The 20,300-nt window shown below is 33.6% G+C and overlaps 3 protein-coding genes and 1 pseudogene across 3 annotated transcripts; all 4 read left to right on the forward strand.

The window, feature by feature from the left end:
- The first annotated feature begins 994 nt into the window (after nt 1-994).
- Nucleotides 995-2,420, forward strand: LOC133680824 (probable glutathione S-transferase). The gene is made up of 2 exons (XM_062103826.1): nt 995-1,435; nt 1,868-2,420. The coding sequence occupies exons 1-2, from the start codon at nt 1,127-1,129 to the stop codon at nt 2,210-2,212; spliced, it is 654 nt and encodes a 217-aa protein (XP_061959810.1). The 5' UTR covers nt 995-1,126; the 3' UTR covers nt 2,213-2,420.
- Nucleotides 2,421-2,557: 137 nt separating this feature from the next.
- On the forward strand, nt 2,558-5,473 carry LOC133680823 (glutathione S-transferase U19-like; annotated as a pseudogene).
- A 1,046-nt stretch (nt 5,474-6,519) lies between these two features.
- On the forward strand, nt 6,520-9,250 carry LOC133699831 (CASP-like protein 2A2). The gene is made up of 3 exons (XM_062123317.1): nt 6,520-6,891; nt 8,341-8,458; nt 8,545-9,250. Exons 1-3 carry the CDS (start codon nt 6,533-6,535, stop codon nt 8,890-8,892), a joined length of 825 nt encoding a protein of 274 aa, XP_061979301.1. The 5' UTR covers nt 6,520-6,532; the 3' UTR covers nt 8,893-9,250.
- A 1,920-nt stretch (nt 9,251-11,170) lies between these two features.
- Nucleotides 11,171-19,447, forward strand: LOC133683226 (translation initiation factor IF-2, chloroplastic-like). The gene is made up of 12 exons (XM_062106761.1): nt 11,171-13,040; nt 13,172-13,204; nt 13,489-13,602; nt 13,805-13,954; nt 14,098-14,196; nt 14,275-14,337; nt 14,936-15,091; nt 15,207-15,272; nt 15,662-15,898; nt 16,824-17,099; nt 17,818-18,006; nt 18,947-19,447. The coding sequence occupies exons 1-12, from the start codon at nt 11,502-11,504 to the stop codon at nt 19,100-19,102; spliced, it is 3,078 nt and encodes a 1,025-aa protein (XP_061962745.1). The 5' UTR covers nt 11,171-11,501; the 3' UTR covers nt 19,103-19,447.
- Nucleotides 19,448-20,300: the final 853 nt, after the last annotated feature.

Consider the following 20,300-nt stretch of genomic DNA (forward strand, 5'->3'; position numbering starts at 1 on the left):
AGCATATCCTGTTTTGTGATATCTTTTAATCATGGTTATTCAACAGTACACAACAATTAATCATCAATTTACTAACAAAAGCATATGGAAACAACATAAAAAAGACAACAAGCACAATCAACAGAAAATTCTTTTAAATAGTATCACTACACCAAAAAATATAATTTGAGTTTTTATTTCTTAATAATTCACCATACCAACTAATATACCTCTCTAAATAGTTTATAATTTTTTAAAATAAATTCAAAAATCAATATACATAAACCACAAAAACTAAAAATAAAGGGAAAATAATAAAAATTCTGAACAAACTAGAAAAAGTAAAATTATTAAGTATGATTTTTAATTTTTAAAATAAAATAGAAAAATAATAAACAAATAATTTTCCTAAAAAACCTCGTATTTGTTGAATTATAGAAAATAACATGTGATATTTTATTTAAACACCTATACTTTTATTTTCATTAATAACAAAGTGACTTGGGTTGGATTTGCGGTGAGAGAGTACAATAGTTTTCTAAAAAAAACATAATTATCGTATTGATTCGAGAATTTATATGGAAAAAGGTTATAGATTATCTGGTGAACCAAAATTAATTAATTTTAATAAATTAATATAATTTTTTTTAAAAAAATTATTGATATTTCCTGGTCAAATTTAACTAGGTCAACATATGACTAAAAAACTTATATCAACCAAGTTTTAAATGATTAATTTTTTTTTTAATTCAATTTAAAACCTAAATCACATGATATTCTAGGACTGGTGTTTAATTCTTTGTAAAAATAATTTTAAACTCAGATGACTTTTTATTATAAAAAAGAAGAAGGGAAAGGGCATATTTGTCCCCCAACTATCACATGAATACCAATTAAGTTTCTAAACAAAATACATTTTCAATTGAATCCCCCATCTATCAAACATTACCAAATTAACCCACTATCAAAATTTATGATTTAGATTAATAAAGATAAATTTGAGAAAAAGGACTAATTGAGGACTGCCCAGTAGATGGAGGATCCAATTGAGAATTTCTTATTTAGACCCAGTTGAGAATTGGATTGATGATATAGTTGAAGAATTTCTTTCTTTCACTTAGTTGAAGAAGTTTTTGCCGCTTCAACAATGGCTGTAACACTGTTGGATACAAGGGTAAGCCCATTTGGCATGAGAGTGAGAATAGCATTAGAAGAGAAGGGTGTGAAGTATGAGTACAGTGAGCAAGATTTGAGGAACAAGGGTCCTATGCTTCTTCAAATGAACCCAGTTTACAAGAAGGTCCCAGTTCTTATTCACAATGGGAAACCAATCTGTGAGTCTCTTATTGCTGTTCAGTATATTGATGAGGTGTGGAATAACAAGCCTCCTTTGCTGCCCTCTGATCCATACCAGAGAGCTCAATCCAGGTTGTGGGCTGATTTTGTTGACAACAAGGTATGTGTGTGTCTGTCTTTGCTTTCTATTCTTTGTTTTGGTATCTGCTTTTACCTCGTAGACTCCGAAATTATTTGTTGTTGAAAAGGTTAACCATTTTGCTTCGATCTGGCATACGAACTTGTATAAATTATGTGGATTTTTTACCTTATTTTCGCCACATTTAGTCAACTGTGAAGAATTTCACCTATAGGGAGAGTATATTTTTAGGATTAGTCCAGTTGGGTTGATCGAAGGAAATACGACAAATGTATGATAAATTTGATGAAATTCTTTAAACAGGGTCTAGTTTGCAGAAATTACACAAACAAAGAAAGCTAAATTGGGGATTTTCCAATTGAAAAATTCCCAATTTAGCTTCTTTGTTTGTGTAATTTTGACTACAAGGTTTCTTTGTTATTCACTTTACAATGGTTGGATATGAATCTGTAGGTGTATTTTCCTGGGAGGAAGACATGGACAAAGAAAGGACAAGAGCTGGAGGCAGGCAAGAATGATTTAATTGAGTCCCTCAAGTTGTTGGAAGGAGAGCTAGGAGACAAGGCTTATTTTGAAGGTGACAAACTCGGCTATGTGGATATTGCACTTATTCCTTTCTATAGCTGGTTTCATGGCTATGAGACATTTGGTAACTTTAGCATAGAGGCTGAGTGTCCCAAGTTAATTGCTTGGTGTAAGAGGTGCTTGCAGAACGAGAGTGTATCCAGATCTGTTGCAGATCCACAAGAAGTCTATGGTTTTTTGGTGGAGCTGAGAAAGAAGTTAGGGCTTGAATAGATGGAAGGATGTGCATCCACAGGCAAGCTTGTTTGGTTTCTGTTTTTCTGCTTAGTGTAAGCCTACAAGCTTCTATCTGGAAATAATATTGTGGACACGTAGTTGTGACCTGTTTTTGTTCGAATCTGAACTCAATTTTTTGGGCTTATGTTCTCGTTTAAGAATATTTCAAGCTTCAATAAAAGCCATTCAAATGCTTTTAGTTTTACCAGCATAATGTTCGAAATTGCTTTTCATACTATAAAACACTATCCAAAATATAACCTTTGCATGTATATTTATTAATATCATCATTTACCCTCTAGTTTAGCATCTTTTTCCATAATTTATCACGACCTCATACACTCTGCAGAGGAAGATAGCAAATCTGCTATAAAATCCCGCTTTCTGCTATTAGAAGATTTTATAATGGAAGAAGGGAATATTAGTGATCTTGTGATACTTTCTTACTCAAACAATGGCAGATGAGGTGACACTATTGAATTTCTGGATAAGCCATAATGGCATGAGAGTCAAATAGCGTTGGCAGAGAAGTGTGTGAAGTATGAGAACAGTGAAGAGGACTTGAGGAACAAGAGCACCCTGCTTCTTCAGATGAATCCAGTTTACAAGAACATTCCTGTTCTCATCCGCAATGGAAAACCAGTTTGTCAATCCCTTATTATTGTTCAGTATAAGGACAAGGAAATGCCTTATAATTGGATGTTGTAAGTGCAATGTCGTAGCATTTCAAGCAATTTCTTTTATTACATATGTTTAGCCGAATATCTCTGTGTTATGAAATATCTCACAAAAATGAAATTCTACATAAAAATAAAAGAAAAATAAATAGACAAAAAAAACTTTAAACTAAGTCATCCTCAATCATCTTTCATTGGGTAGAAATCATTCATATATGAATAATCATATATGTTAATCTTTTTTCTATGTAGAAAATTAAATTTAGTAAATACATTAATTGGGTAAGAAAAGTTACCGGGTTTGATTGAGCCGGAGGAGGCTGCTGTCAATATTGTGGTTGAATTTCGTAGTTGAGGGAAGAAGAAGATGAAGAAAATGCAGAGAAATGGGGCCTGGGCCCCTGAGGTATGAGAAATTGAAGGAAAATGAAGAAAAAGGGGGGCTAACGCAGTGTATATCTAGTTTAGAAAATTAAAAGTGAAAAATGTACTGGTTGGTTGGCTTATTATTTTTAAAAAGAAAGTTAAATGCGTGTTTAGTGTCGAGTAGCAATTGTTTGTATATAGATTTTTTATTTTATATTTCAAGTTCTGGGAGTTGCCATGGCACCTGCAGCACTAGTTGTAGGTCTGTGGGGTTCCGATGTGAAAGTCCCGAACCCAACTCATAGAGGATTGGGCTGGGAAGGATCATCTAGGAACCTGCACATGGGCTAGATGAGCTAATATAGTTAAAGACTTGATACTGATGAACAAAGAAAATCAGATTTATCTTCCTGAAATCTTGAGTTGAAGACTTGATATTGATGAACAAAGAAAATCAGCTTCAAGATTTATACTTTGTACAGTACCCTTCTCCTAACTCTCTAGTAAATAGAGAGAAGAAAGAAATTTACTAGTGACAAGTTCTTTGCCCTCAACCAGTTGATGGCTGTAACACTGTTGGATACATGGGCAAGCCCTTTCGGCATGAGAGTGAGAATAGCATTAGAAGAGAAGGGTGTCAATTATGAGTATACTGAACAGGACTTGAGGAACAAGAGTCCTTTGCTTCTTCAAATGAACCCAGTTTACAAGAAGGTCCCAGTTCTCCTTCACAATGGGAAACCAATCTGTGTGTCTCTTATTGCTGTTGAGTATGTTGATGAGATGTGTAATAACAAGTCTCCTTTGCTGTCTCCTCATCCTTAAAAGAGAGCTCAATCCAGGTTTTGGTCTGATTTTTCTGACAAGAAGGTATGTGTCTAATCTGCATCCTACCTTGCGTATGCTTTCTGCTGTTGAATAGGAATCGGTGTAAATTTTTGTGCTCTGTAGTCAACCATCAAATTAGCTGATTGATCCACTTGACAATGGTGGGATATAACTCTGTAGGCGTACCGTTCTGGAATGAAGACATGGACGGAAAAAGGAGAAGAGAAGGAGGCAGCTAAGAATGATTTCATTGAGTTCATTGAGTCCCTCAAGCTGTTGGAAGGGGAGCTAGGAGACAAGCCTTATTTTGAAGGTGACAAACTCGGTTATGTGGTCCTGTGGATGTTGCACTTACCCCTTTCTATTGCTGGTTTCATGGATACGAGACATTTGGCAACTTTAGCATAGAGGAGGAGTGCCCCAAGTTGATTGCTTGGTATGAGAGGTGCATGCAGAAGGAGAGTGTATCCAAATCCCTTGCAGATCCGCAGAATATCTACATCTTCATGGCGGAGATCAGAAAGAAGTTTGGGCTTGATCAGTAGATATATGGAAGGATATGTGCTTCCATATACATGCTTGCTAGTTTCTGGTACTCTGGTTTCTGTTTTTCTGCCTCGTATAGCTTCTATTCCAAAATAATTGTTTACAAGCACTTGGTTGTGACCTGTTTGTGTTAGAATGTGAACTCGCTTGTTGGGACTAGGATTACTTAAAAAAGGTCCCAAGATAATTCTAAGCCCCAATTAAATACTCTTACTATTGCCAACATAATTTTCTGAATTCCTTTTCAATCCATAAAACATTATCCAAAATATAATGTTTGCATGAATATTTAGTAGTATCGTTCTCCAGCTTAGTTCTTCCCACTTTATCCCAACCGCACACGCTCTGCAGGGGAAGATAGCAAATCTGCTATAAAACTTCGCTTTCTGCTATCAGAAGGACAGCATTTTTAGAAGGGAAGAGGTTAGTATTTGTTGTGATACTTTTTTCCCTTCTTCCACAGTGGCTGATTACGTGACACGGTTGACTGGATAAGCCCTACTGGCATGAGAGTAAGAATTGCACTGACAGAGAAGGAAATCAAGTATAAGTACAGTGAACAGGACTTGGGCAACGAAAGTGAGTTGCTTCCGCGGATGAACCAGTTTACAAGAAGATTCCAGTTCTCATCCACAATGAAAAACATGCTTTTGAATCCCCTGTTATTCAATATATTGATGAAGTGTGGAAGGACAAAGCTCCTTCGCTACCTTCTGATCCATATGAAAGAGCCCATTCCATGTTCTCGGCTGATTTTTCTGATCCTTGTATAATTTAAGTTTTCTATTACTTTTTGGTAGCACTTGTCTGATATCTATGCATGGGTGCTGGGATTTTATCAGTTTATTAGTATCTGTTGAGTGCACACACAAAATGAAGGGAATGTTGTGTTTGTCTAATGTTTTCATGAAAAAAGTATCCAAATTTAGCAAATAGATTTTGTGTAAATTCATAAATCTTTTTCGGACATATTTTGGCATTTTAAATGAATGTCCTTTATCGTTCACTTTACAATTGATTTTAAAGTTATCGTTAATTTTATTTTTTATTTTTTAAAGTGTGGTAACAGTAGTTAAATTTTTTTTCTCTTCAAAAATATATTTACTCCAGCCCGCAGCATAGCAGATCAATGGGCTAAAATAATTATAATTTTCAAGATTATGCATTTGGAAACGTTTTTAAAAAATTTAATTATTTTTTGTTAAAAAATAAATTTTTTATATATTTTGAATTATTTTAATATTTAATTTTAAAAATAATTTTAAAAAAATAAAAAAATATTATTTTAATACATTTCAACATAAAAAAAAAAAAAACCCTAAATCCTACGGGCACAGAGCTCTTTATACAGAACCTGACCTAACCACCTCCTAAAGGTCACGACCATCTGCTGCCCGAGAAAAAAAGATTCAACAATGTAGTAGGTGGCAACCGAAGCCGTTCAATCAATGAGAGATCGCCAATCCACCAAGGCGATCTTCGGCAAACAATAACTATGCTTCATCTATTTGACATTTTGGAGAGTCTTGTAAAGTTCTCAAATAATAGGTCAATCGTTGATCATCAACCAATATTTGCCTTAAAAAAAAGTTTCAATTTTTTTCTTGTGTACACTAAACTTTTATTTTCTAAGATCCATATTGGTCAATTCATTTTACTATATAATAATTAAAGAGCTTAAAAATAAATGCAATTCTTAATGTTCATCCAAGATAAGATATGACTACACAATTTATCACTTGAACACAACAGCTAACCTACTTGCATGTTGAGAAACATGGTGAGAGGGAGATCAATTATAGAGAATAGATCGTCGGATATTCATGCCCTTTTGGTACGCGTGAAGATAGAGGATCGGAGCAGAGCTATCCATGCACTTAGGTTTACGTGACCTGCCTTGATGATGACGACATTGAATGCTTGTCACCCACCTTACCTAACGTTCTTAAATGGCCACTCCCAGCTTGTTACGAGTAGCTACACCTCTTGTTCATCACTGCTTTGTGCAGAATACCAAACTTGGAAAAAAATTGAGAGAGAAAGAGGGACGATGGAGAAGAAGGACGAAGGAAATCCTCCAATGGCAGTGACGGGGTCAAGAGACGAGAGTGAAGATGTGAAAAGCACCATGCGCACAGCTGAGACGATGTTGCGATTGGTGCCTGTGGCTTTGTGTGTCTCAGCACTTGTTGTCATGCTTAAGAATACTCAAACTAATGACTATGGATCCCTTTCTTATTCAGATCTCGGAGCTTTCAGGTACTTCATATTTTATATGCATTTTCATGCACCCGTTTTTAGTGCTTTTTCATCCAAGTTCTGTGTGTTTGATTGCGAGTTTTTTTTTAAAAAAAATTAATTGGAGATCCATAAAATATTGTAGGGTTTGATTCTTTTAATTTTGAGTTAAGCATAATGCCAATTTTAAGTATATTTTTTCTAAAATCATACTTCTTGTATTAAATGAGTGGATGGATTATACAATTGGATCTCATAAATCCAAAGTTTCTCCAAGAAGAATTTCTAGTGTGTGATATATATATATATATATATATATATATATATATATATATATATAATGCATTTTATAATTTAAAAACTCTAAGTTTAAATAAAAAATTTATGCATATATATAATCATATAAATCAAGAAATCAATAACAATATATGCTAATAAATAAAAAATTATTAATGATATCTAAAAATAAACTTGAAAAATCAAGAAATAGATGTAAATTAATATATTTAATTCTGAAAAATAGAATTGCTAATTTTTTATTTAAATAAAAAATAATAGAAATAAAAATACAAATAAAATTAATCAAATAAAAAAAATATCATGCAAGGCTCCATATATTATAAATATTATATCAAAATATTTTTTTATTTTTAAAAATAAAATTTATCCATGAGTTAGGAAAACTCTTCAAATTTAAATATACCACTAAAAAAATCATTGTCAATTAAAAGTTATTATCTAAACAAAATAAAAAAATAATATTAATTTAAATATAAATTAAAGAACATAGAGAAAAAACCATGTAAAATAAATCATTAAATTAAAAAAAACAAAAAAAGTAAAGGTTGGGCACTACTCTGCCTGGTACATTTGTTTTATCCAAAAACTTCTTGTCAATTTATTTTTTATTCAAAATATCTTTAAAACATTATAGGCCAAAAAAAATATCTTTAAAAATCAAATTAAAAAAATATAAAATTTTAATCCACAATAAGATATAAAAAGATAAACAATAGAATCTTGCACAATAAAAAAATCCACGCATCTTGTAGTAACACTTAATTATTATTATTATTTTGTTTTGACAAATCCCAACTAGGATTTAACTCAAATAAGAGTGATAATGTATATTAACTTGAGTTAATCTTAAAATAGTATTGTTTAGGATTAAAAAAATTATAAAATGATATTTTAAATTAAAAAAAATTTAATTTTTTTTAGAGTTTACCCTATCGGTATCATTTAGGTTTGGATAGATTAACTAATTCAATGAAATAATGTTTGACTAAATCAATGTGTAAATGGTTAAAAAAATCAGCTCTTGCCAAGTTTTAAATGAGCTGGTCACCGGTTAAAAAAACCTATTAATTCAATTCCTGTTTTGAAGCATGATTGTTTTTCACAATATTTCATTTCAACTTAATTTTTTTTAATCACGTCCATTTTTATGATAAAATATTTATGATACAGGTATTTGGTGAATGCCAATGGCATTTGTGCTGGTTATTCCCTTCTTTCAGCTGTCGTTGTAGCCATGCCTCGAGCATGGACAATGCCTCGAGCATGGACTTTTTTCTTACTCGACCAGGTAATTATTAATTCCATCAAAATCCACAGCCTTAATTTCATATAATATATATATTAATCAATCTATTTTTCGATGAACCTATCTAGGTGTTAACGTATGTGATTCTGGCTGCCGGAACAGTATCGACGGAGGTGTTGTACCTGGCAAACAAGGGAGACACATCCATCGCTTGGAGCGCAGCTTGTGTGTCGTTTGGTGGATTTTGTCACAAGGCCTTGATATCCACAGTCATGACATTCGTTGCAGTAATCTTCTATGCAGCTCTCTCCCTCGTCTCTTCCTACAAGCTTTTCAGCAAATATGATGCTCCAGTTGTGACCCAATCAGGCAAGGGTATTGAGACTGTCACCCTCGGTTCACCACCACCAAGCAACCTCCACCTCCATCTCCATGCGAAGCTAGCATGTCCTGCCCACAACAACAGCCCAAATTAGGAGGAGGTTGATGACTATATATAGAAAGGTGGTGGCGTGTTTTCCACCGTCACGAGCACCTCACTGCCCCGGTGTGTATAATTCCCAAGAGACCATGCTTTCTGAATCCATGCACTTGAAAATTTATAAGAAATATATATCCTTTGTATCTTTAATTACTAGCCTTTGGTTTGTAGAAGTTGGTGTGAAGAAATTAATTATATGAGATTTGTAAGTAATTTATAAAAAAGCCTTCCATGAGACCATTTGGCTTGAATTCAGACTCAGAAATTTGTACAGACAGAAATTGTTTGCTCAAACCCAAGTTATTACTACATAATAGAAGAGATGGAGACGGAGACAGAATTTTTTTGTGTTTCGCTCGATGTTTTTTTATGTTTTCAATATCTTTGTTTTTTATTTATTTATTTCGATATAGTTCTAAGAGGCATGAGCAATAAATGATTAAACAAAAAGTGAACAACAAACTGATATAATTTTCAAGTTTTGATGACTTTAATTTACTTAATTATTATTATATATAAAAAAAAATTAATAAACATGTAGCTCAACCGGTAGTAGAGTCATCCTTCCCCATAAGATCTCGTGTTCAAGTTCAAGCCTCTCATTTATAATAAATAAATAAATAAAAGCCAGTAATGGATTATATACCAGCTGGATTTCAATTACTGATAGGTCCAAACCCAGATATGAAGCAAAATCTGTACAAATTAGTGGCCCAACTAGACTAGTTTGACCAGTTTAATTTTATTAATCTAATAAAATCTAAGTTGACCCAAAAAATTTAAGTAAAACCTGACTAAGTTAACTTTAATTATTTTTTTTAGAAAATAATTTTATTTTAGTTTATTTTTATTTGTTTTAAAAAAATCATTTTATTTTAAATAAACAAAGCAATATTATTTTATAAATTGACTTAATCAATCCGTTTAATATTTAATATTGTAATAATTATTGTTTTAATTCTGAATCAATTTAAAAATTAATCTAATTAAATCCAAATTAACCTAGTAAAATATGAATAAAACCCTAACATGTTAATTTTTTTTTTATATATATATATATATAAAATAATATCATTTTAATTTTTTTTATAAATTTATTTAAAATAATCATTTAATTTTAAATAAACAAAGCAACATCATTTTATAAGTTGACTTAATAAGTTTATTTAGTTTTATAGTAATTTTTATTTTTTAAAATGTTTTTTACTAGAAAGTATATTGAAATATATTTTTTAAAAATTTTATTTTTTAATATTAATATTTAAACGATTTAAAAATATAAAAAAATTTATTTAAAAAAATTAAAATTTTTAATTTAAAAAAAAATTTTTTTAAGATAAAAATAAATATGGTGAATAAATATGAGGCTGATAAGTATGCTTTGTCCATTTATAATGAAATTTCAAAATTATCTTTATATATATATATATAAAAAAAGATTCCATCTCTGCCTCCCATGACAGTCGACAGTGAATATCTGTGGGCTTTTGTAGTCATCTCTTTCCTTCTATGACACGGCCTTCTCTGCTTCACAACTCGAGATTTCAATTACTAAAATTATTCTCTACTTCCTCAAAATATCAAAGAAACAGAAATTCCTGCCCTCAAATATTAAAGGGAAAAAACTATCAATATCAAGCATATTTAAATTCTTTGCTCATAAAAAAAAACATCAAATAAGTTTTAGGATGCTAAAAAAAAAGTAGGAATAGAAAAAAAATTGAAAAATCGATTAAATTGAGAAAATTAAAAAAAAAATAACTGTAAAAACAGAACAGTGAAAAAAAACAATTAAACTGATTAGAAGTTTTAAAAAACTGAACGGCTCAATTTTATAAGTCTAAAACCAAAAAAACCGAATCGAACCCAAACCGAAAAAACCGAGCCAAACCCAAAAAACCGATTTCTGTTCTAAAATAACGGAGCTAAACCAAAATAGATCGGTTTGAACCGGTTTCGGTTTTTTTAAAAAAAAACCAATTTGATTATTTTTTTTGATAAAAACCGAACTAAATTGAAAATAATCACCCTAAAAAAAAATAATGTAAAAAACAAAAAAAGAGACTTTTGAAACCTGGCTATGCCCTTATATTAAAATCTTTAGTCTTAAAAAAAAATATCTTAAATTTAGTCTTTGTTTTCTGGGGCAAAGAAAATAGTAAATAACCAAAATTAAAATATGAAAGAAAAAAAATTGGAAAAATAATAAAAACAAGAAAAAAAAACTTGGAAACCTTCAAAAAGCCTTATCATTATCAGAAAGGAAAATTTGACAGGCAGAGAAGCAACCACACAAGTGCCAATTTTGTAGCTTTGTAAACCACCACCAAAATCATAATATCCTCTCCATCCACAAACCCCTTCTCTTTCACTTTCTCACTCTTTTTCTCTCTTTCCAAACACAAAACAAAACCCTTTTCACCCCTTCAAATTCCCTATCTTCCCATCCCATTTTCTCATTAAGGTAAGCACTACTTCTGCACTTTGTTGTTAATTAAAGATTTCAACTTTAATAGAAATCTTGAAACTCTTTGTCTAATTTACTCAATTTACCCGATATGGAATTATAAAGGGTGTTTTTAGGTTTCTTGTTGGGTTTTGTGAATGGGGTCCATGGTGGTTTTAGTAGGTAGTATGCCATCTTTGGCTTCCCTTGTTAGTTTAGGAAGCTTGAGTGGGTCTGCAGCTACTTCTAGTTGTGTTGAATCTTCTTCGTATTCAGTTGTGAAGAGAGTTTCTTTATCAAAAAGGAGTCTTAGGAGGGCTAAAAGTTGGCATTGTGTGTGTAAATATTCAGTTACTGCCACTGATTTCATTGCTGAGCAAGGCAATGCTGTATCACTTGATTCTAGTAGTAATGGTGATGGTAATGATGGTGATAGTGAGGTTGTACTTAAACCTAGTCCAAAGCCCGTGTTAAAATCGCCGGCTGGTTCCAAGGATGAAACCCTTTTGAGTATGAATTCTGTTGGGTGGGGTTCTTCAAGGGGTAGTGGGGATTCTGATGAGGAAGAAGAGAGGAATAAGGTGATCGAGTCACTTGATGAGGTCTTGGAGAAGGCTGGAAAGCTTGAAACTTCAAAACAAAGCCAAGCGGGTGCGAGTGCTGGTAGTATTAGGAAAGAGAATGGGAATGTAAATAAAATGACACCATCTAATTCATATACTGATTCAAGAAATGTTAATTCCACGGCTGCTACTCGTAAAGCTAAAACTTTGAGAAGTGTGTGGCGGAAAGGAGACACGGTGTCTTCAGTGCAGAGGATTGTCAAGGAAGTTCCGAAGGCTAGTAACAAGTTTATCAAGGAGGAACCTAAAACAGTAGAAGGGACAAAGCTAGAATCTCAATCACGTGTTCCACTGAAACCTCCTCAGCCACCTCTAAGACCTCAACCAAAGTTACAGGCCAAGCCATCCGCAGCTCCTTCACCTATCATTAAGAAACCTGTTGTTTTGAAGGATGTGGGGGCTGCTCCAAAGTCACCAATAAAAGATGAAACAGGCTCAGGTGCTGCACAAAGTAAAGGACAGCCAATTTTGATTGACAAATTCGCTCGCAAGAAACCGGTTGTCGATCCCGTAATTGCACAGGCTGTTTTAGCTCCTACTAAACCAGGAAAGGGCCCTGCTCCTGGGAAGTACAGAGACCGAAAGAAAGGTGCTTCACCTGGAACACCAAGAAGGCGGATGGTGGACAATGATGTTGAGATTCCCGATGAGGAGCTCAATGTTTCTATTCCTGGTGCAGCTACTGCGAGAAAAGGGAGGAAATGGACCAAAGCCAGTAGGAAGGCGGCTAAGATCCAGGCTGCCAGAGAGGCAGCTCCTGTCAAAGTAGAGATTTTGGAGGTTGGGGAAAAAGGCATGTCAATCGAAGAGCTAGCCTACAACTTGACCATGGGTGAAGGTGAAATTCTTGGGCTTCTGTTCTCAAAGGGGATTAAGCCTGATGGGGTGCAAACTTTGGACAAAGAGATGGTAAAGATGATATGTAAGGAGTATGAGGTGGAAGTCATAGATGCTGATCCAGTTAGATTTGAAGAAATGGCAAAAAAGAACGAGATTCTTGATGAAGATGATCTGGACAAACTACAAGAGAGGCCTCCTGTGCTTACTATAATGGGTCATGTAGATCATGGCAAGGCAAGTAGCAAGATTCTCTATGTTTCTTCATTATCTTCTTTGTCTCATTCTTGGTTATGCTTTGAATGTTAAGAAAATGGTGGTATTTTTCAAAGATTTTTCTAATGTATCTGGTGTTATCCTCTTGACAGACAACCCTGTTGGATCATATTCGTAAAAGCAAGGTATGCTGAAACTTCTTAATCTTGATACTCCTCTTTTATTGTTGTAAACACCACAGACAGAATTGGATTTAAGTTTTGACGACACTCTTTCAATGTTGTTCCCCCCTCCCATCACAATAAAGTTTTTTTTTTTTGGTGTACTTATGATTGGAGGAAGATAGAGAATGTCTAGCTTGTAAACTTGAAAATGATTTGGGACTAGTTGGTTTCTGAAGCTACATGTAGACTGTTCTAAGTTGACATGCACAGAATTTAACTGTAGCCTGACAGATGGATATCTGCAGGTGGCTGCCTCAGAAGCTGGTGGGATTACACAAGGAATCGGAGCATATAAAGTTATGGTACCTGTGGATGGCAAGTTGCAACCATGTGTTTTCCTTGATACTCCTGGGCATGAGGTAAGCAGATTATCCAATTATTGCTGTTAATGTACGTCAGTTGCTCTTTGTCAAATAGTTAAATGCTTTGCAGATCATATCTGATGTGCTTTAATTTTCATTTAAGTAGCTAATGTTCTTCTGATATTAATTTATAAACTTAACTGTGAACCGAGCACACTTGCCTGCATTTGGATGATTTCTATATTATGTACTGGTGCAGGCATTTGGAGCAATGAGAGCCCGTGGAGCAAGGGTGACTGACATTGCTATTATTGTGGTGGCTGCTGATGATGGGATTCGCCCCCAGACAAATGAGGCCATAGCTCATGCCAAAGCAGCTGGAGTACCCATTGTGATTGCGATAAATAAGGTATGTCGACAAAAGTGGGTTTTCTTGTTATCAGAAAGTAACGAAATAAGAAACACTTGCCCAGCTGCATTTGGAAATGCCTTTGGTTTGCTTGGTGATGGCTAAAGGAATTTCTGATTCTGTTTTATCTTCAATTCTACCAGATAGATAAAGATGGAGCTAATCCAGAAAGAGTTATGCAAGAGCTTTCTTCAATTGGCCTCATGCCGGAGGACTGGGGTGGTGATGTCCCAATGGTTCAGGTATTTTATATTTATTGCACCTTTCTTTTATCTTTATCCTTTTCCATACGCTTATATACTTGTGCCTCCTTTTAACAGATCAGTGCTCTCAAGGGGGAAAATATAGATGATTTGTTGGAAACTGTTATGCTTGTTGCAGAGGTCAGTTCAAATTTATTCATGTGCCAATTAGTTGGTTTCATTTTTTTGTCTTTTTGTTGTGAAATGAAATATTCGTTGTCTACTGGCCATTTATGTCATCAAAATTGGATCCATGAACCTCTCTATCTCTCTCTCTGCTAGTAATATCTATTAGTATTATCTTGCAGTATCTAATTGATTTAGTTGAGTGGCTTGCATTATCTATTTCATTAGTTGCTAGTATTTCATCTATCTTATTAATTGCTAAGAATGTGTGTTAGTAGTAGTTGCAGTATTTGTAATGAAAAGATTAACTTTTGTTTCTCAATAAGTGTGATATCTTGTAATTGTCCTTTGAAGTTTCCCATACTGGATCATCATGAAACTTGAATATGGTGTATGTGATTTATTGAGCACACAAAAGACAGTTAAAGGTGCATATATACAAAATCATGCATGGACTCTCCCAAATCTCTATAAGATATCTGCCCAAATATCTAGAAATACATTGCAATTCATAAACCTGAAGCCATCAATGATTCCTTGGAACAATTGGAATGTAGCATACATTTAACGTTATGCTATTTATGTTTTCTGACTTCAAGCATGATTGTTTCAGTTACAAGAATTGAAGGCTAATCCGGATAGAAATGCAAAGGGTACAGTTATTGAGGCGGGCCTTGATAAATCTAAAGGACCAATAGGTACTTTTATTGTACAGAAAGGCACATTGAAAAGAGGGGATGTAGTGGTTTGTGGAGAAGCCTTTGGAAAGGTTGGTTAGTTGGAGTTTGAACTTTAAGATAACTCGGAACTTTCTTTAAGAGAAAAGTTGCTGCTTAGTGTGATTTCACTCAGCTTGGAGGACTTCTTTGTTATGCTATTTTCAGGTTCGGGCTTTATTTGAAGGTGGTGGAAAACAGGTTGATCAAGTGGGACCGTCTATACCTGTACAGGTTTGTTGTTATTCTCTTTCCATGCTTATTTTTGTTTCCTTGTTGTATTATATATGTTACTTATTTTTGTATGGTGGCTTTTTCATAGAAAAGAATGTAGCTGTGTTTCTTTTTTCTTGTTTTCATCATTATTGTCAGAATATTCAAGATCTAACACCACTCTAATGTTCCCTTTTCACCACACATAAACCAAACCAACAATTATGATAAGCGTGAGAATTTAAACTTCCATAAATACAGATGCCCCCAATATTTTGATACTTGAAATAATTAGAATTATGAGTATCAAGCTCAATCCCCAAAATGCTTCTAATTTTGAAAAAAAGTGTGACTAATTCATATGAGTTTTCATTTGAAACCTTGCAAATATGTTAAACTTTTCTCTACAGGTTATTGGTTTGAGTAATGTACCAATTGCTGGTGATGAATTTGAGGTTGTTGCCTCCCTTGATATTGCACGTGAAAAGGCAGAGGCACGTGCAGAATTATTATGGAATGAACGTATATCTGCTAAGGCTGGGGATGGGAAGGTGACCCTTTCTTCCTTAGCCTCAGCTGTTTCAGCAGGAAAGCTATCTGGATTGGACTTGCACCAGCTGAATATAATAATGAAAGTCGATCTTCAGGTTTGTGCATTTGCTATTCATTTTACTGTTCCCAGATAAGAACAATTTTCATGATGTATGCTTCTTCATCATATTGTCAGTTCTGTTGAAATCAAGTTGTGTTTGCAAATTTGCTATATTAATTGACTTTTATATGTGTACTAGCTTATACTGATACAATGCATGGGAATGTTTTTCAGATCTAGGCACTAAAATCTCAAAATGCATTTCATGAAAAGATTGCTGAACAGATAGTCACCTAGACACTTGAATTTATAATAATATAATTGAAAAATGAAAGGTGCTCCAAGAAGCCATTTGGTTTGTATTATGTATGAATTTGATTCATAATACAAGAGTTGCTTTTGACAAGTTACTTTGGTAAAATGCTTTAAGTTGAACAAATATGTATTTGTCTACAATGCTATTAAAAAAACTGCTTCAAGTTTCTTTCTGCATGTCCCTTTGATCCATGTTAAAGTTAAAATTACAAGTAAAGGTGTCCTGACTTCTTTTTGAAGCAGAATTTAGCTCAACATTATGAGTAACTTATAAATGAACTTTTATTTTTAATTATGAAGTTTAAAGGTAAAAGAAGTTTACTTTTAGTTGGACTTTGATGTTTTGTGTCGATCACCAACTTCTACAGAAAAATAATCTGAATGAAAAAATCAGATATTGAAAAATGTTTACCAAAGACCATTTTAACTCATGCTATGAAATGCTTTTGGAAATCAATTTTTCAATAATAGCAATGCAATTTGTGGCTTGATTGTTTCATGGGGATGACCAAACTCAACTGTTCATGCATGCACATTCATACCTTGAGCAAAATATTTGTTCTGTTGCACCAAGGATTTGACAAAAAATTTTACATGATCACTAGTATGGTTTATACTTCATACTATAAGTACAAGTAAAATTAATTTCTCTTTATTATAAATAGGGATCTATGGAAGCTGTCAGGCAAGCCTTACAAGTACTCCCTCGAGATAATGTGACTTTGAAGTTCCTCTTGCAAGCAACAGGAGATGTAAGCAACAGTGATGTTGATCTTGCTGTTGTGAGTGAAGCCATTATTTTAGGATTCAATGTCAAAGCTCCTGGTTCTGTAAAAAGTTATGCAGAGAAAAAAGGTGTCGAGATTCGGCTATATAGAGTTATCTATGAACTAATTGATGAAGTGCGGAATGCTATGGAAGGACTTCTGGAACTTGTTGAGGTCAATTCTAATTCATCACTTTGTTTCTTTTTATTATAATTTGTGTAGATTGCAGATATTATTTAGGTTAGATTTTGTGTATAACGTGTTTTATTACATTTTGCATGATTGGGGATATGCATGGTAAATGTTCACCATTTTTAGGTAGGGGTGGGGAGGTGGCTATACATTAATTGTATTTTGATGTTTGATGTGAATGCCTTAAGTGCATTTTATTTTTTAATATGGGAACAAACTTCGTAAAGTGCCTCTGATATCGACTGCAAAAATTAAACTGTGATTCTTCTTTCTTTCCATGCATGCTTGTTCAGCATATCATAGTACAGGCATGCTGATGTTTCATACTCGTACCACTACTGCTCAGCATTTTGACATGAATTTCTCCTCCAGCAAATAAGTGTCCATGAAGCATATATATCCAAGGCAGGACACTAATATCTGATGTCTAATTGTTATTTGGCCTTTGCTGGGGCCTAGGGTTGGGGGTTGGGGGATGGGAGCAGCTATTTAGTTCATTGTTTCCAGTTAGGACAATGTTTATATTTGTTCTGCTTTCCTGCCTTTCTTTAACAGACTGCCCTTAAAAATACTATCATTGCAGCCCATGTTTATTTAAGTCAGGAATATTCTTGGTTTATGAGCTTGTGCTGCTTTTGATTTAATGCTATGAAATATCCATTGCTGTATATTTACTGTTTTGCTGCTTGCATACTAATAGGAACAAGAACCAATTGGCTCAACAGTAGTCCGGGCAGTATTTAGCAGCGGCAGTGGTCGTGTTGCTGGATGCATGGTGACAGAAGGCAAAGTAATAAAAGGCTGTGGCATCAGGGTTGTCAGAAATAGAAAAACAGTCCATGTTGGTGTCCTTGATTCTTTGAGACGTGTTAAGGAAATAGTGAAGGAGGTATGCTTTTGATGCCTGTATAACTTTGCTTTGTTACAGTGGGTCAAATTTACAGCTTACTTTCAGTATTACAATATCAACAAACTAAAACATTTAGTTGATCTCGGTGCATCTATCACCCTTTCCAAAGACCTGCATTTCAGTGGAGCATTATGCAGTGTAGTCACACCTCTCGACATCTATATAAGCAATCCTTGTTTAGGGACTCGATTTATACTGACCTTTATTGAGTTGTCTGTCAAAATATCTGTTAACTGCTTTATTTTCCTCTTTCTTTTTTAGAATTTCTAATTATGTATATAGAGGAATGTTTTATCTATTGATTGGATGTCCTTAATAACTCAGCTATTCATGGGGGGGTGTTGTTGAAGGTTAAAAAATAAACATAATGTGATTTCAAAACTTGGTCTCTTTTAGGTGATATGCATGCGTTATTCAAGAAATAGCTCTATTGCAGTATGGGAGACTTCTTTTTCTCTGAAGTACTAAGAATTTCAAGTTGCTTTAGTTGTTGGGTTTGAATGATTTGACTGGATCATCCAATTTCTATTATATTTGATGAGATCAATTCTTTAACTTTTATGCCTTGCTTTCTTGGGTCAACGTGTGGAGTCTATATGTAAGAAATGCAGCCTCTTCACTACATCTGCATTTACATTTTTTATTCGAAGTGCTCTGCCTTTTCTTGTTCTCAGTGAATGCCCTTCTCGTGTATAAGATTATAAAATACCTTCCCTGGTGGTTGTACTATATTTTTCTAACTCGATGCCTGGTATAATAGGTCCATTTCTAATGTGCTTTTCTCTTTTAATATCAATCATTAACATTCTATTATTCTGCAATTCACTGGTGCACTGGGCTTGAGGATCTTTTGGGGCCCCTCCACGTTTTCCATCTGCTGTTTATCTAACCTTGTACAAATGATATCTTTTCCTGACAGGTAAATGCTGGACTAGAGTGTGGTATTGGGGCAGAAGATTACGATGACTGGGAGGAAGGTGATATTATTGAGGCCTTCAACACAGTAGAGAAGAAGCGAACCCTTGAAGAGGCATCAGCTTCCATGGCAGCTGCAATGGAAGAAGTAGGCTTATAGAGTGGCATGGAGTTTTAAAGCTGATATATCTGGTTCTCATGATGGAACCCAAAGCAACACAGGTTGAATAATGGTAGCACTATCGAATATGTTGTCTAACATTGCTTAGTTCATGGAGTACAGATCAGTTGCCCTGCAGATACAATTTATTTCAAGAACAGGCACAGAGGATCAGATCGGAGCTTTTAGTGATTTTGTCCATTGTTGTCTGCTATTTTGTTGTATATATTGTAACAGATACCAGATTTCAGTTACTTTCTGTAAAGGAGAAATCATACCAGTTCCTCAAGATTCAATGTTCCAAAACAATGTAACATTTCTGAAAGAAATTAAATTTTTTTTGAAGGTGCTCAGAACCTGGCATGCATGGTCTCATACATTTTCTCTCGGACAGCCTACGTGCTGATACATGGTTTTCTGACATTGAACATCCACTGACCAGCAGAATCAGCACATGTTTGAAAGTGCCAGTAGGAAATGGGGGGAGTGGGATTGGGAACAAGAAGTTCTTGATGCCCAGGTGAAATAAATGCATTGCCAAGCACTCTGAAAGTACGTCAAGGCAAAGTTTTTCTTATTATATTTTTTACTTTTTTTTTTAAGAAATTCTAATCTAATGTTTTCCCATGAAGGAAAAGGGTGTTTATATTTTAGACTCTCTTTGAGTTGGTGAAATTACATGCCCTGCTAACGTTTTCGTAAACTTGATGAACAAAAAATCATAAATCTTAGTTATTGATCATTTAAATAATAAAAAAATTGTTAAATTTTAGTTTTATAAATTAACTATTTGTGTAATTTCATTACATTCTTTCTTTTTAAGTATGTATTTGATAATAAAATAAAAAATAAGGTTAAATTAGAAAAAAAAACCTATAAAGTTGATGTTTTTTATCCTAAATACAGCTTAATTATCAATAATTATAACATAGTATAGATTAAATAAGAGAGAAAACTTTAAAAAAAAATTTGAAAAAGAAATTTTTTTTTAAATTCTCTCTTCTTTATATCTCACTCTATTTTATAATGTTTTAATTAGTGATATACTATTAATTACTTTCTTATTTATCTTAAGAAAAAAAATACAAAAATAAAAGAAAATAAAATTTATGATTCAACAAAAATAATAAAAATATCTTAACTTAGAATTTTTCTATTACTTGTATCTATGTTTTTCTTCACAATAGATTTCAGAGTA

This window comes from Populus nigra, chromosome 1, assembly GCF_951802175.1.
Source record: "Populus nigra chromosome 1, ddPopNigr1.1, whole genome shotgun sequence".
Lineage (NCBI taxonomy): Eukaryota > Viridiplantae > Streptophyta > Magnoliopsida > Malpighiales > Salicaceae > Populus > Populus nigra.

What these genes read in the sequence shown, in the direction of transcription:
- LOC133683226 (XM_062106761.1), top strand. Translation starts at nt 11,502, where the DNA reads ATGGGGTCCATGGTGGTTTTAGTAGGTAGTATGCCATCTTTGGCTTCC. An exon ending in GTGATGTCCCAATGGTTCAG is followed by an intron (nt 14,197 to 14,274) that starts GTATTTTATATT and finishes TCCTTTTAACAG; the next exon opens with ATCAGTGCTCTCAAGGGGGA. An exon ending in GTGGAGAAGCCTTTGGAAAG is followed by an intron (nt 15,092 to 15,206) that starts GTTGGTTAGTTG and finishes TGCTATTTTCAG; the next exon opens with GTTCGGGCTTTATTTGAAGG.
- LOC133680824 (XM_062103826.1), top strand. Translation starts at nt 1,127, where the DNA reads ATGGCTGTAACACTGTTGGATACAAGGGTAAGCCCATTTGGCATGAGA. An exon ending in CTGATTTTGTTGACAACAAG is followed by an intron (nt 1,436 to 1,867) that starts GTATGTGTGTGT and finishes ATGAATCTGTAG; the next exon opens with GTGTATTTTCCTGGGAGGAA.
- LOC133699831 (XM_062123317.1), top strand. Translation starts at nt 6,533, where the DNA reads ATGATGACGACATTGAATGCTTGTCACCCACCTTACCTAACGTTCTTA. An exon ending in TCAGATCTCGGAGCTTTCAG is followed by an intron (nt 6,892 to 8,340) that starts GTACTTCATATT and finishes TTTATGATACAG; the next exon opens with GTATTTGGTGAATGCCAATG. An exon ending in CTTTTTTCTTACTCGACCAG is followed by an intron (nt 8,459 to 8,544) that starts GTAATTATTAAT and finishes GAACCTATCTAG; the next exon opens with GTGTTAACGTATGTGATTCT.